This window comes from Pseudopipra pipra, chromosome 11 (genome assembly GCF_036250125.1).
Source record: "Pseudopipra pipra isolate bDixPip1 chromosome 11, bDixPip1.hap1, whole genome shotgun sequence".
Lineage (NCBI taxonomy): Eukaryota > Metazoa > Chordata > Aves > Passeriformes > Pipridae > Pseudopipra > Pseudopipra pipra.
The window spans coordinates 16,905,845-16,921,915 of NC_087559.1; the positions used below are offsets into that span (position 1 = coordinate 16,905,845).

At 47.0% G+C, this 16,071-nt stretch overlaps 1 protein-coding gene across 2 annotated transcripts in view; it reads left to right on the forward strand.

The window, feature by feature from the left end:
• The window catches only part of MAPKAPK3 (MAPK activated protein kinase 3), a 125,454-nt gene that overhangs the window by 16,975 nt on the left and 92,408 nt on the right, over positions 1 to 16,071 (forward strand). For both annotated transcript variants that reach the window (XM_064667864.1, XM_064667865.1), the window contains exon 2: positions 526 to 602. In XM_064667864.1, the coding sequence (XP_064523934.1) occupies positions 526 to 602 (77 nt within the window). The remainder of the gene's footprint in view (positions 1 to 525; positions 603 to 16,071) is intronic.

Sequence of the window (16,071 nt, forward strand, 5' to 3'; positions counted from 1 at the left end):
GGGTTTCAAACTGGGGCAGGAGCCATTGTCCACATCACACAGCAAATTGCAGTGTCCCTGCCTTCCTCCCAGTCCAGGGGAGTTTATGATCTCTAGAAAGTGCAGAAAACAAGGGGCTGCTGAAAATGGGCTAGTTGACTAACAGGCCAGGTAAATCAAGCTCTGCCTCTGATCCTTGAAGGGACTACAGAATAAACTCAGTAGAGTCATAGGATATGAGCCCACAAACCTAAGAAATGCTGGATCCTCCAGCAGAGCAATCTGGGCACTGACAAATGTGTGGGTCAAATCAGGTGGAAGGGGTCTTTCTGTCAGCACTGGGCCTCGAAGAAGCTGCTGTTCTAGGAATTTCAGTAGCTGTCTGCATTTAGCTGGGTCAATAGGCAGCAAGGGCTTGTGCTAGTCTTGTGCTAAATTAGTTTAAAAAAAAAAAAAGCCTGATGTGTTGTTTAGAAAATTGGTTTTTCCTGGGAGAAGATATTCTCAGAGAGTGAAATTACCTATTTTTTGCTTTCTTTAAACCAGTTTCAGCGGCGTGAACGGAGCCAAAGTGGTGCACAAGCCTGGGCAGAATCCTTTGTCAGCTGGGAATTTCCCCCAGGGTAAGTCACTCTCCTGCTCACAGTGTTATATGCTCCGTGTCCTGCTTTGTGCCCTGTGGTAACAGTGTAAAACCAGCAGTGCTGGGACACAGAATGTCATTGTTTTATGCCTTTTCTATCCTGATGAGCCCAGCAGGCCCAAGATACCTTTGGGTAGCAACTAAATGAGACACAGTGATTGGGGTGAGCTCTGGCAACTGGAAATGGCTGAGACTGTTTCAGATGTGATGTCTGGTGGGTGCATGGCTCCTGCCCTGCATTCTGCCCTCTGAGCTGGGGCTTGCTGGAAGGAAACTCCTAGGAGTGCCTTAAAAATAAAGGAATGTCACACAAGGAAAGAGGGAGAATGCCCAAGGCTCTCCCTTCCCCTGTGCTGTGTGCCAGAGGAGTTGTCTCTGGCTCTTGCCTCTTCTTTGTTCTGTGTCTGTGTTTTCTAATGGCTTTAGTGAATTCCCTTCCCTCAGAGATTTTTCCTGTCAGTGTGACAGTGAAGTAAAGATACTTGGATAAGACACAGGCATTCCTTCCAAAGCACTATCTCTGAGCACAAGAAAATTCAAGACAATACCCACAAGATATTGGTGCTCTATTAGAATACCAGCAGTTGTTGGTTGGGAGTGGCTGGCTGGGGGGCCAGGAGTTTGCAGAAAGTGGTAAAAGCCAATCCAGCTGAAAGCTGATTGCTTTTAAACAAAAAAATTTAAGAGCACTTCTGTGTGATTGTCTGGGGGCGTTTTTTGGCTGAAAAAAAAAAAATCACTTTGCATTTAATATACCCATTTCCTGTCTCAGTTTCTCAAACAGCTCTTAATTTTTAACAAATTCTGTGTGTATGTGTATAGGTAAAACATGAAATGATAATAATGTTCATTTGAGGGTGGAGTTGATATATTTAAGCTGCAATACCATTGCCTATCTGGTAAACAGTGATGTAAATACCTCATAACAGAGGTTCATGAGAAGAACTGTTGGAAGCAGCTGCAGCTCCCAGGTCTGCAGAGCTCCATGTGAACAGGGGGAGCAAAGTGTGACAAGCTGAAGAAAGGGGCCTTTTGGCTTTAACCTGACTTCTCAGGATTGGTTAGTGGCTGCTGCTCAAAGTATCTTCCTCCTCTTGGTATTCAGTTAACATTTCAGGTTAAAACTTATTTCAGTTAATGGTGAGTAATTGTAAATGGAAAAAATAAAAGAACTGTAGCTGTCATTGCTGAAAGACAAAAGTACAGCTAGAGCAGAAGTAAATAGTCACATACCCTAAAGACTACACACTGTGGCTCAACAAGCTCCCACAAACCCAGTCTTTTCTCATAAATGGCTTTTTCTTTCCTGACTCCTTCCTGAAAGCTTGGGTAAGTAGGAGATTATGCAGCACATCCTAAAGTTCTCAGACCTGGTTAGTCAGAAGAGAACAAGACAGGTTCCAGAAAGGAGGACAAGGTTTCCCATTATGCCAAGCATTCTCACACCCCCTCCTCCTCAGAGTTCCCTCTGCAGGAAAGGGAACCTAACAGAGCATGGAATGTAGTTGCCTGTCTCCTGGATGGGGGGTCAGGGTGTGGAAAAATTTATCCATGAAGCCTCTTTATTTTTCCTCCGGGTGACAGCACAGAATCCCCTGATCACTGTCAATAGTCAGTCACTCCTGGAGACCTCTGTGGTCTACAACTAAGCCATGGCTGGTGAGGGGAAGGGAAGGTGCCTTGTGATTTTGTGGTGAATCTGACCAGTGGTGACTGGTCACTCCCTATGGAGTGACAGCACTGCAAGGAAGGACATACCACAGGTAAGGTGTCAGGACACCCAACCTGACCTCACTGGAGGCTTCTTGCTTAAGCCAGGCTATCATCAGAGTCTCAGAGGTGAGGGGGGTTTGTGTTTTTTAAGGCTTTGGGCCAGACTTGTCTCAGACAGGAGAGGCCAAGTGAGACCCAAGTGACCTACTCGTTCCTCACGGAGTTTTTGGCGTGTGGGTGAAAGTTTCCAATAGACAGGGACAGCCCTGAGTGCTACTGCTCCTGTTCATTTGTACCTGGAAGAACATGTGGCTGTCTTCACAGCTGCCCAGCTCTGGTCTCTCCTCTGCGAAGTGCTGAGTGTGGGACCAGGCACTGCAGTCTCGGGAACTGCAGCCAGCACCAGTCAGAGCTGCTCGCTCAGCCCTGCGTCAGGGAGGGAACATGTGGCAGCAGTTTCTCAGAACTCATTCTGGCTTAAGTGGTATCAAAGAGGAATTCTGCCTGTGGTTGTAACCTGTGCCAGGGGCTCCCAAATTTGTGTTGCTCTAAGTGCACAGGCAGCAGCAACCTAAGTGTTGGGGACAGCCGTCAGCAGTGCTGGAGTCAAGGGCAGATCATGAGACAGCAGCTGCTGGGAAGGGGCTGTTTCATGCCCCCTTCATGTGCCTCTGGTGTAATTTGCTTCCTCCCATCATGTGCTTTTCTAATCCTTGGTGACCCTGACATCAGCCTGCTGGAGGTATCTGGTGCAGTTGGGACTGAGAGGGTTTGTCTTTGCACAGGATGGTTCAGTGATGGTGCCAGGAGGAACCAGTTTGACCCAACACTTCATCAGATGCTGAGAGCAATAGTTTCGTGTTGGGTGGCATGAGATATCCATGGTCCTGGAAGTTCAGAGCTTTTTAGGAAATGCTGTTGTTCATGTGGTCTTTTTCCATTCTTATTTTCTCCTCTAGGCTCTACCTAGGAGGCTGTTGCCCCAGATGAGAGATCCAGTAAGATAGTTCTACTCCTTTCACTGGGGATCTCTTTGCATTTGTTCTTGCTGGAGTCCCCCCAGGGCAGTGGGGTCTCAATCCCCAGCTGCCAGCCTGCATCAGCAGCAGCACTGTGCAGAATTCAGGCTCTTGCTTTGTCCCTCTCTGCTATTTTCCATCCATGATGTTTTCCTTCCTTTCCTTCACATCCATTTTGGGAGCACATTTTTGAGTTCTAGCTCTAAGCCCAGCACAGTAAAAGCAGCAGCAGGGTGCTCTGCATGCCAAGGATTGCAGAAATATTCTCACTGGGTGCTGGGGTGGAGATGCTTGTTAGGCCCTGCTGCCACATTGACTCAGTGACAACTGGACTGCTGGAGTCCAGGACTCTGCATCCAAAGATAAGTGTGTGATGGTTACACAAATCAGCAGGTGAAGCTTCTCAGGGTGGAAAGATTGATGTGCCATGTGGACTTCCAAGAAATCACTGAATAGTGTTTTATCAGACCCAGCACATCTGGGAGCAGAGGGTTTCAGAGCTGGATTGGAAGCTGCATGACTGTGACCTTGTTAAAGGTAAATCTAAATAAAAAGAAGACTTTGCCAGATAATACTGTAACATATAATTTACCCAAAGTTAAAAGACTTTTTGAGTTAAACTTGGCGAGTGTTTTATAAGAAAACACTTATTAGAATTAGGTATTCTTTAAGAACAGTGCAAAGAGGAGTGATTTTGCCTTCAGGAAATAGTTATCTTCATATAGCTGATCATTGTTCAGTGGTGAAGACAGCATTAGGAACAAAAAAAGTGAAAGCAATGTGGAAGGGGAGGCAGAGCAGGGCACAGTTAATATAAATTAGAAATGAAGTGCAGAAAACTGGAAATGAAAAGGAAAATGTGAAATTATCCTTGGCTGCTATCTCTTCAAGGACGCTAAAGAATTTAAACATTCTGCTTGAAACTGAAAGGGAATTGTGTAAGACCTCTTTGAAATGGAAATGGTGCAATTGTCAATGAAGATGAAAATAAGTAGAAGCATTTAGTAAGTATTTCTGATCTATATTTGGATGACAGCAGAATAATGCACTAGGCTCACAGGAGGATAATGAATTCATTTCTCAATTATTAGGCACCAGGAAAAAAAGTATTATAAAAATACTAAGTAGTAATAAGCCTTTTAGAAAGTACATGTTCAGATAAGACCCCAGTGGAGGTGCTGAGAGGAGAGACAGTGCATGTGGCAGTTTTTAGCACTGGGGAAATCCAGGACACTGGCTTTTTGGCTGGGGTTTCAGTGTGCCAAAGGGGAAACTGGATTAGCCAAGCAGAACAATCGTGGGCAGTTTAGAGTGAAGGACTTCTTCCTGTCTCCCCCTCTCGCTGGGGGCTTAGGGACAAGCCCTGAGGGAGATGATCCCTTTTCTGGATTTAAGGCCTCTCGTGGCTCTTACAGGACAGAATGACACCTCAGCTTCTTTAAGAGCAGGTTGTTTGGAGGCATTGAATCAAATAAAAAAGAAAAGGCTCTGGATCAAAAAAGGCCCCAGAGTGCTGCTGACTTGAGAGGGAAGTGGGCTGGCTGAGATTCAAAGCCCCCATCCCACAAAGCAATATTGATTTGGGATTCTCTGTCAGTGGGGGTGGTAGCATCCTGCTTATTCTTGGATATTCTGTCCACTGGGGAGTTAAGCTCCTGCCTACTTAGGAATTAATTTCCTTTGGAAATGTTCTGAATGATGATGCAGATGATGAAACAGTAATTCCCCTTCTGCTGGACAAGGAAGGGAGCACAGAGTCTTTAGAGCTTTGAGCCTCCCCGCTGAGGAAAAGGACTGCTCACAGGTGAGCTTTTGTGCTTGCCATGAGCCTGTCCAGCTGCAGGGCTTGGATGCTCTGTAGGGAACGTGCCTGTGAGCTGAGGGAATTTTTCCACCTTTGCAAGTGCTCCAGAACAGGATTTCTAAGGGAGGGAGGTTGTTCTGTGTGCTCTCTCCATTGGAGCACTACTAGGCTTGTCTGCTCTGGGCTCAAGGCCTGGGTGAGATCTGGAAGCCCAGACTGCTCCTGCATAAAATATTGGAGCATCAAAGTGTGAGATGCTGCCCAAGGAAGCTCTTGGAAGGTACAACATAGATGTGCCTGAGGGACACTGAGCTCTGTGCTGCAAAGTGTGCAACGGGGAGGGGAAGCCTGACCAAAGGAACAGCAGGTCTTGGGGAGGAAAAGGAGGCAAGGCTGAGGGTGAAGCATTACACTAGTTCACGTGCTGATTCTGCTCTGAACTGTGTGATTATTTATTTTATATATATATATATATGTCTGCCCAGTCCCCCACCTGCCCATCAGCTTTGCCTCACAGCTTCTCATACACCCTGTGTTACAGCTCTGCTCTCCTCATTGTGAATGAGTTCACCACAATGGCAGAGGTGTTAATTCCACCTCTATTTCCTTAATGTTGCCATGCTAGAAAGGTAACTTGGTCTTTCTTAAAACACTGGAGTGCATTTCCGTGAATTCCATTTGACATGTATTTTTCAGATGTACTTAGATCTCCAGTGAGTGTTTCATAATTTAAGGGTAAATTGTTTCTTCTTAGTGTCTTTCTAGGAAATGCCAGTACCTGTGAATATCAGAGAGAGGGCTTTGTGTGTTGAGTTAGCTTGGAGACTGGGGAGTCAGTGTCTGCACTGTGGCCCTTTGCAATTTGCACCTGATATTATTCATCTCCATTCATTACAAATGAGATACTCGGCCTAATCTTTTGTTCCTACTATCAAGCTGTTATCTGTAATGGTGATGTGGAAGCAATATTAATTATTGGATGAGCAGAAGGAACTAGAAATGGAATTACAAATGGAATTATTAATATTTATGGAGGCTTAACTATGCTATGCTGTTTTGTAGACCTGTATTGAAAAAGCTCAGCATCGTACAAGGAATGTTTTCCCTGCTGCAGCTTTACATAATCAGTTCTCAGTATCTGGAGCTTTCAGTGAGGGATTTTTAGATGCAGCTTTAGAGCCCAGCGCTGCTTTTCCTCTGCAGGGTGATGGCAGGGAAGGGAGTGAGCTGGGCCCTCCTTCTCATCTGTTCTGGTGAATCCTCGTGGTGAATCAAAGACCCAAGAGTTGATTTAAATTTATACTGCTGTTGTCTCATTCCCCTATTCTCTTTCTCTCCTTTTCTCACTTTCCTTGCTCTGGGCTGGCAATGCAGTGTATGAAACCAGTGCAGGAGTAATCTTAATCTTTCGTCTGTCTGATCCAGTACAGATCCCATGTTATGCAGGAACAGTTTTCCAAGAGAAGTCAGCAGCTTTACATGTGGGAAGTAACTTCAATCCTAAAACTTCTTTGGCAGAAGCTGTTTGGAGGATGTTTCCAGGGGCACACTGAGCAAGACAGGCCGTTCCATCTGTTTGCAGAACAGCTGCAGGTTGTGAGCAGAAGAGATGGGGAGGTACAACTGTCCTCCCCAAGCGTATTGCCAAAGCTGGAAAATACAGCTCTGAAATCTGTTTTAAAAGACCTTTTCAGGTCTTAGCTCTGCATCAATGTCTTTGCATGTCCCAACTGGCACTTGGAGGCTTGTTGTGCTGATACTGCAGAAATACATTAAAATGAAGCTCCAGACAAAACAAACTTTGCAGTTACTGAAGCATTTCAGCACTTCTTAAATGTCTGACTGTGTTTCTGCTTACAGAATATTTTCTTTGTCTTATTCTGGCAGTTGTTAGGTTGAATGCAAAGAGGAGATTTTCCTAATGGTGATGTGAAAACTTGTAACAGAAAGAATTTTTTTTTTAAAACATAGTTCTCCTATTCAGCCCACCAATACAAATTAGATTATTAAGAAGAAAATGAAGTCTTCTAGTTTATCTTCTAAGACCTATTATTAGTGAGCCTGAACAAGCAGTGCTGCAGGTCCCTGCCTCCTTTCCTGCTGCAGTGTGATGCTGCCTGCTTTATGCATTTTGCAGTTTGCACATTGGATTTATCTTTCAGTCCCTTCTTTCTGTGCCTTTTGCTGTTCACAAGCTGACAGAAGCAGATGAGCATTATTGCAGAGGTGCCTCAGAGCTGCCATTTCCTTCATCCTTTATGGATATGGGGTCTGAGGACGTTCTTATTGTACAGTGACTTCCAGACCATGAGTTGTATCTGCTCAGCAATTCCCTGTACGTGGGCTGTGCATTCTCAAGTGTTTCATGCCATGTGACCCTGGCCTGGGTCACTGTAAAGCCACATTTAATTCAAACAAGGGGACATTCAGCTGGCCAGTGTGTGTTTGGAGTTTAAATTCATGGTGGTTTCCTCCTGCCTCCATGGGGCTGATTACCACACATTCCTTTCTTTTAATTTCAGCCCTCTGCAGTTCTAGGAAAAGGTCCTTGATTAAGTACTGAGAAACCAGTCTATTTGTGGGCCTTATTTTATTGCCTCAATTACATTACTGTATGCTAAATATAGGAGGGCACGAAGCAAATCCCAGATCCAGGACAGAACAGGGTGTTCAAGAGCACTGTTCAAGTTTAAATGGTGTGGCTTGGGCCTCTGTTTAATTCTAGCTAATGAACCAATTTCTCACAGAGTGTAAATGAGCACATCTACATTGATTTATAGGCAAGGAGCTGGGTCATCAGATTGGCACAGCTAAAAATGAGCCCAGTGCCCAGCTCTGAGCTTCCTGTTCCTAATTGAAGGGAACAGAAATAAATGGTGCATCATGCTGTGGAGTTCAGAATTCCCAGCAGGACAGCAGAGTGCTTCAGTCTCTTAGCTGGTGCCTGAGAACCTGGAAATCAGCAAGGGCAAAATGTTCAACAACCTGTAAACTGGTCTTGTGGTTTGCTGCTGACTCTACATTGCTTTCTGTGCTATTTCCTGGGTGGGAGGTTTTAACATCCCTAAAATCCATGAAAGACAGTGATAGAGTCCTCTTGTCTCCCAGCCATGGATGTGTGGCCTTGGCACGGCAGGGACCTTCAGCTCCTGTGGAACCAGGCAGATTTGCATTTTCCTTCTGTCCAGCAGCTGAAGGAAATGCCCAACAACACAAAACCAGAGCGTGGAGCACTTGCATTAGGTGACAGAGCGATTGGGCTGGAGACAGACCCTTATCAGCCCTGACAGAGCCCCTGCTGTGTCTCTGTGGGAACTGCTCCTCCTGCAGTGCCAGAGCCCTGTCCCGGGATGACCAGCTGCTCCTGAGCTGCTCCCAGGACCATTCATTCCAGCCCTGCTGGACAAGGGAGCTGCTCTGCTGGGTGCCTGCAGGCAGGTACACGGGTGTCACACCTGCCAGCACAGGGGCCTTTTATTTCCTTTATTTTCAGGGCCAGGCTCGAGTCTGTATGAAAGCTGCTGCAAATCCTCATCCATCTGCACTGCTGCCTGCAAGCCTTGCAGCAGGATTTCTCCTTCTGTTCACAGCTCAGTGCTGCTGCCTTGTATTTCAAGGGCAGCTTGTGGGGAACCCTGAAACAAACTCATTCTGGTTCCTGTTTTCCTCTTTGGTGTGCCTCAAGGCTGTCCTCACATTCCTCACAGCTGGGGACTGCTCCATTTCCCTGAATCTCATTCGAGTGCTGTACCTACAAGCCAGATACTTGTCATCTCTAGAAGATGTTTGTTTCCACAGGAGAATAGCAATGAGGTTACTGTCTGCCCCCCCCCCCCAGTCAGCCAGGCTGGGAGAAGTCCAAATATCCAATCATCCCTTGGAATTCATATTGCTTGAAGATAAAGCAGCCAAAAATAGTTTTCATGAGCTGAATGGCTCTATAGCTTTGTGTTTATCTAACAGGAAAATGTTAAGAAGTACAGTAGGTCATGCACTAAACTGAGCAAGATCATGGGGCACGTGGGAGCTCACGGACATGAGCTTATCATTATTTATTTGATTAACTTAACCTCTCTGCCTTAGAATTGCCTGCAGTTTTCTTGCATTGCTCTTATGTTTGTTAGATGATAAAAGGAAAAACCAACCCAGCTGTACTTTGAGGAATTAAGAGATGCTGAAAAGAATCTTTTGGGGAGAGGAGGAGGGCGAGAGGAGAGTTTGCATAGCTCTGCCAGAGCCTTATTTTTTCCTGCCTTCCAAGAATAGGGCTGTGTTCCATCCCCTGCCGCCCCCTCAGCTGGTGCTGGGAAGAGCAGCTGAGTTTAGCTCACTGTTCCTGGAAGTCACTGAGACATCGAGCAACCAGCATTTTCTGTAGCAGTCTCTGCTTGAATGGAAAAGATGAGCTGATCTTGATCCTGCTTGTTCACTAGCCTGGATTAACCCTCACTGCACTGAGAGAGGCTTTGGAGGTGACAAAATGTCCCTTTTTAGAAAGGGGCCCTGTCTGGAAGCCACTCTGAAATGCCATGTCACATCAGCAGCAAAAGTGTCCCTGCTGTGACTCGGGCTGTCGAGGTTTCTGCTGGGATCCCCTTTTCTGGTTTTCCTTGCCCATCATGTAGGAGCAGAGCAGCTGTTCAGCCAGGCTGTGCCAGTGTCCTCCCTTCCTCGGGGAGGGAAGTGCCTTTTGTGGTGCAAAGAACTTCTCAGCCACAGACTCCCCCAGAATTGCCCTAGTTAAAATAAACCTTGAGAGGGCAATGACAGTGTGATGCTGTGCACTGATGCACAGAATGTTTATGTGCTTTCAGAGCCATATAAAGACTCTACTCATGCCATAGGGTAAATTCCAGTCAGTTAAATGAAATTGCTGGGAGGATGAGTTTGTAGTTTATAACCTTGTAATTTGGATTCCGTTTCTTGCTGCATGATGGGAGTTAAGCACTGTTGTCCAGTGCCTCAGTTTTCCAGTGTAGTGTAGGATATACTGATGCTGTGGGGTTCAGGTGGGGATTGTGAGGGTTTATTAATGCTTGTGGGGTCCCCAGGCAAGAGATCTCTGGCAACAAACTATTACTGGACTACTGGAAAGATACTGGCTCATTTGCTTCTTTACTCAGACTGGCTCAAAGCTTGTTACTCCCCAGCTGTGACTGTCACAGCCATAGCTCCAGTGCCAAATTTAGCTGAGCCTGATGGCTGTGATGAATCTGATAAGATCAGGAAACAGCTTATAGTGAGCAGAACACAGCAGAGGAAGGCATGTCTATTGCTATTTCCATGGATGCAGTTATTCGAAGACAAGTCCAAAGGTTTTTCCTCTTTCAATGTTTTTTGGCTTTCTTTATTCAGGAAAGAAAGAGAATTCCTCTTTCCCTCTGTGCTTAAAATTGGCTTGGAGTTCTCAACTGACACAGGTCATTGTTGACACTACTTTTTCAGTCAAGCTCTGATGAGGGCCAGCCCCTGATGTCAGCTCCTCATGGCAGTAATCTGGGAAAGAAAACAAACTCTCCATGGATGCCAGCATGGGCACCTGTCACAGTGCACACAAAGGAGAGAAGAAGGGCTTGGGGTAACCTGGAATGCCAAAACCACTCTTTCTAAGCTGGCACTTCATGTGATGAGACGACTTTTTGAGATGATTTTTGTGCCTGTGCAGAGTTCATGGAAGTAGCTGATGTTTTTTGTTTTTTTTTTCTGTGGGGGGTGAAGGAAGAGGGTCTGAAGCATTTGGATCCTACAGGACTCTGCCTTGTCCCACCCTGTCCCCTAAGGGGATTTACTGCTCTCCAAGTTTCAGGCCTCAGAGTCAGCAGCCCGTAGAATTGCAGGGCAGGGAAGAGGCTGTGGGGTGTGAGCCCTGTCCGAGGGCACGGCCTCGTGGGAGGGAGCTGAGGGAACAGCCCCATCTCCAGCCTTCCCCCCATGGGCAGGTGCTCAGGCTTGGTCGGCTGCCTGGAAAAACAGTGCTGGGGAGGGTTTTCTACCGGAATGAGGATTCCAGGGAAGTGTAACAGGCTTGGTGCTGGAGGCTGCCCCTGCCTTGGGTGTGCTCAGAGGGGCTGGGGGTGCTGTCACTGGCAGCTCCTGAGTGCATTGCTCAGCCCTTCTCTTGCGTGTGGTCTTGTTTTGGCTCGTGCTAATTCTTGTTACAGCGTGGGAAGTTGCCAGAGCAGTGATGCTCATGCTGCTGATCAGCCTGAATAAAAGTTTCTTTGTTTGGCTGCCTCAGTTCTTGGAATTGATCTAGGCCAGGCAGCATCTCAAAAAACATTAACTAGAAAAATATCTTCCACCTGATGCTTTCCTTTTAGCACAGATTCAAAGGGAAAAACAGAGCTGCGAAAGAGTGCAGGCATCCTGTGTGGTGAGGAGGTGTCAGCAGCTGAGTCAGGCTTGCAAAACATCATTTAAACAGAAATCTGAGAGTATCTGCTCAGCTGCACGCAGCTCCATCCCTGTGCTGTGCCCACAAGGTGGGTGAGGGCTTGCAGGGGGCAGAATAACTAACACACACTTACAGAGCATGATACGGATGCTTTTGGTCCTTGAACTGTGGCCTTGCAGATCCCACCTGCAGGAGTAAAATACAGTCATCCTATTTCTGAGTAACAGTCTGCTCACAGTGAAATAAAGAACTGCAGTGCAGGATCTCACTGAACCCATGATAACAATCACAAATTTCCAACAAATTTGTTTTCCAGCAGCTTTGGGTTTTCATGGGTGAAGAATAAGAACTTCCTTCGATTTGAATTTTGTGATAAAAATGATACTTTTTTTGTTACCAGCAGTTGTAGGGTTGGTTGCTCCCCTGTGTGCAGGTCCTTTACACAGCTGTTCCCAGTCTTGCTGGTCCTGGGATATTAGGTCATACAAGCCTAAAGGAACATTTGACCTAGAAACATAAGGCTTGAAACCTAAAGTACTCGTTATTATTTCCGTTACAGACCCATTCAGCATTTTGCAGTCTAGGATGTATCTAATGTTACTGTTCAGAAGCTGAAGCCCAGGAAGCTTGTATTTGATACCAGCAAGGCAAAAAAGGGGGAAAAGGGACCTGGAACCCAAGGATGCACAGTGGTTTGTCTCAGCATAGCTACAGGTTTGTGCAGAAAGGGAAATGGGCTTTAGGTCTGCTGAGTCTCAGCCAACAGCTTTGCCCCCTCACCTGGGGGTAACACTCCCTGCAACTGCTGGTCTGATCACTGCTGGCTCCTGACACGAACAGCATAACAAATTTGCAGTTTTTAGTGCCACACTGGGCACAGTGAGGACTCTCAAATGGTGCTTGAGGTGCAGTTTGGATGTGCTGCAGACGGACAGAGAGGCTGCACAGCCACAGCCCCTGAGTGTGCCCCGTGTCCTGAGTGTGACACTCCCTGGGAAGCACAGGACGGTCCCTGCTGGAAACAATACTTGAGAGTGAGCTTTCTGCATGGCCAGGCCTGGATTTCCCTAACTCTTGCTGTGTTTGTGATTGTTTGGTGGATTTTTGACACTGTGAGATGGGACAGGACAGGGCCTTTTCTGCCTGTGACAGCCCATGTGTACTGTGTGCCATTTCAGCCCTGTCCTTGCTGGAACAGTGAGCACTTCCTTTTCACTCACGTTCATTAGTTTGTTTGCAAAAACAATTTGCTAGGGTCTCCAGGAAGCAGAGGGTTGGAGTTTGGAAGGTCAGCTGGCATCAAGCTCCCCAAGGTGCCTGTGAGCTTTGCTTGTGCTGCAGAATTTCCAAAAGCCTACTTGTGTCTTAGATCCTTTTCATCAGGTGCTGTTCTGGCACAGGCAGAGGGCTGAGCTTGTGAGTGCTGGCACTGCTTGTGCCTGCAGTCGTGGAAACAAGGACAGTCCTGTGGGGATGGAATAGGGGGATTTTTTGTATCTTGTGTCACCCTCCTGCTTCAGGGCTCTGGTTGTTTTTAAGGAATGGCACTTTGATGAACAGAGATCCAGAAATATGAACTCTGGTTCTGGTGTGTACTGAGAACTCACAAGGGATGGAGGCCTCTTTCCCTCAGTGTAATGTTTCTCTGCTCTCCTGATCCCAGGGGCATTTTGTTTTCACTGTACTTTCCTCATCACTCCTAAGTGACTCTCTCTATGATCCTATCTCCATCCTCTCTGCCCTCCTCACTTCCCTTGCCTGGCCTGCACTCTTGGCCTCTTTCCTCCTGGTATCTCATGTTCTCTCTCTCCCTGACTTCTCCTCACCAGTCCTGAGCACACAGGCTGCCTTCTCCCCTCCTATTGCCACCACAGTTGTCCTTCTCTTCTTTCTTGAATTCTCTTTATTATCCTTCCCTCTGCTTTATAGCTGGTTTCTCTGTGGCTTTCAAGTACTCGGGTCCCTACCCTCTGTCTGTGAAAGAAGATAACTCTTTCCTGAGGGCAGAACCACGCTTGTTTGCACAAATTTGAACAGTTTGTTCCTGAAGAACACCTGATTCTGATATTGTTTTCTTATAAAACACTTGCCAAGTTTAACTCAAAAACAGAGCAAGCAAGGTTTGCCAGGTCTTTGCTCTTGATAAGTCTGGTGCTTCTGCAGCTCCTGGTTCTTCTGAGAGCACAGGCAGGGAGCCCAGCATCCCCCCTCCCACACGATGAGCTCACAGGGAGCTGCCACAGTTTATTCTAAGAAATCAGCTAATGTACAGTACTCAGCAGAAGCACCCCTCCCCTGGGAGGATCAGCAGAATTAGGATGTGCAGCAAGTTATCTTGGGGATTACACAATCTTATCACCTCCTCCAGGGCACCAGGGAGCAGCGAGCCCCAAGTGCTCTGAGTCACACTTCCCCTGCCACACGGTGCAGGTTTCCTGACTCACTTCCTCCCAGGACTTTTGTTTCCTTAGGTCTCTGCCCCAGCATCACAAGCAAAATAATGTGACAGAGATGGGGAAGTCAGGGTGGCCTCTGGGCCATGGTAGTGCCTGCCCCGTGCTCCTTGTCTGTTCTGAGTTGGAGTGGGAAGGCAGTGCTGCTCAGCAGAGAACCACTCACTGCTCAGGAGGTGGCAAGGCTTTTGTTTGGTTCCCTCAGACAGCTGGGACCCACCCGAGCACTTTCAGCTACATGGCTGGTTTGTATTTTTTAACTCTGAAACACCCCATCATATATCTACAAATTAAAAGCACGAAGGGATCACTCTCCTGTGACAGGCAGCTTGTTCCTGCGTCATCTGAGTCTGGAATGGAGAGAAGGGGTAGGAGCTGGGAGTGGGCAGAGCTGCTGTGGCACTCATCCTGCCCCAGGAGCTAATTGCTAAAACCAGACTCTCTCAGAAACCATGGTGGGCTTGCCTTGCTGCTGGCTCCTAGTTTGGGCTGGTGCCACCTCTCACCTCTCAATCTCCAGCATCTCTCTGCATACTTGCTGTTTTTCTTCGAGCATCTGGCTTCGTGTTTTTCGTGTTGAGATAGTCTAGGATATGATTTCTTTTTTCTTTTCCTTTTTCTTTTTTTTTAAGAAGAGTCTCAGCCCTGGTAGTGACAGGGAGAGCTTGGAAAATATGACTCTGTAAGGGATGAAAAGCCCAAAGGCCAATAACCAGTCCCATGCAGCCATTCCACCCTGACACCCCTACTATTAGCATTTGTTCTATTGTTTTCTTGAGAGCTGACTCCTGGGTTCAGAGCACTTGGAATAAGCCTTGTGCCATTTGCTTACCTACTTCAGTGGAGTGGGAGGGGAGTGCTGAATTACTGGAATAGCTCTCTCCTCAATTCCTGGAAATATTCTTTCTCTCTGCATCACAGCCTAGTTTTGGAGTGTGACACAAATTAAGTTCAGGTTGCTGGTCATCCCCAGGGCTCAATTTTGTCAGGCCTTTATATTAGAGAAAGGATCCGTGTGAGGTCCAAGCGGTCCTGCTTATCTCTGCCGTGACCTGCCGGGCAGTGTGTGTTTGCAGGACACGGTGATAGAAAGTCAGAGCCTGGTTTGGTGCAGCACTGCCCTGCAGAGCTCCAGATCAGGCTGGAGCAGCTGCTGGACTTCCTGACGTCTGCCCCTGATACCACCCGTGTGTCAGTGGTGTGGTGTCACCCTCCCGACCCGCTGGCTTGTGTCTCCCTGCTGGTGGAGAACAGGCCTGTCCATGCTGTGTGGGATGACTTCTCTGAAAACACTGGAAGGAGGTGAAAAGAGAGTAAATGTGACATGGTTCCCGTGTTTATTTGTGTGCCTGTAGTTTGGCTGAGACCAAGGAGGGAAGTGTGACTGTTCAATGAGGCTCCACAGGGGACTCCTTCCTCCTACCCATGAAGTGTCTTGTTGAATGAAGATTCACTCACACTAGATAGTGAAAAGGTTTTCCCAGGGAACTGGATGTGGGTGAGTTCTTTGGGAAGTCTGGCTTTCTGTGCAGGTCAGAAGGATGACATGGCATGACCAGGCTCCATTGAGATGAAGGCAGCTTGCAGTCTCCCTCCCAAATCAACATTTTACAAGGGATGAAACACAGTTTTGTTGCTCTGATACCAGAGATGATGGGAAGGTCTTTTGTCCTTCTTTTTTTCTTGTTATTTTTCTTTTTTTCTTGGTTTTTTTTTTTTTCTTCATTAGCAGGAGCATTTGCTACTCATCTTTTTAGCTACCAGTAGCCTGGGAATGCTGCATCCAGCAGTGCTGGCCCTATGCCTGAGCCAGGAGATAATTGTCAAGTTTTTCCACTCAGTTACATGTGTACAAAGCCATCATCAATACTCCTTCAAGGATCACAAAGTCAAGTACTGTTTAGAGTGTCTTAAGGAAAGGAAAGATGCCAAAGGTTCCCCAGCTTTCAGAAAGGGGAAGAAGGGGAGGCTGCAGCAGACCTGTGTTTGGAGGACAGGAGTTAGAGGTTTGGCCTCTGCCTTAGGTGGAGGGAGATGGTCTGGAGAGGCTCAGTGGCAGAGGAATA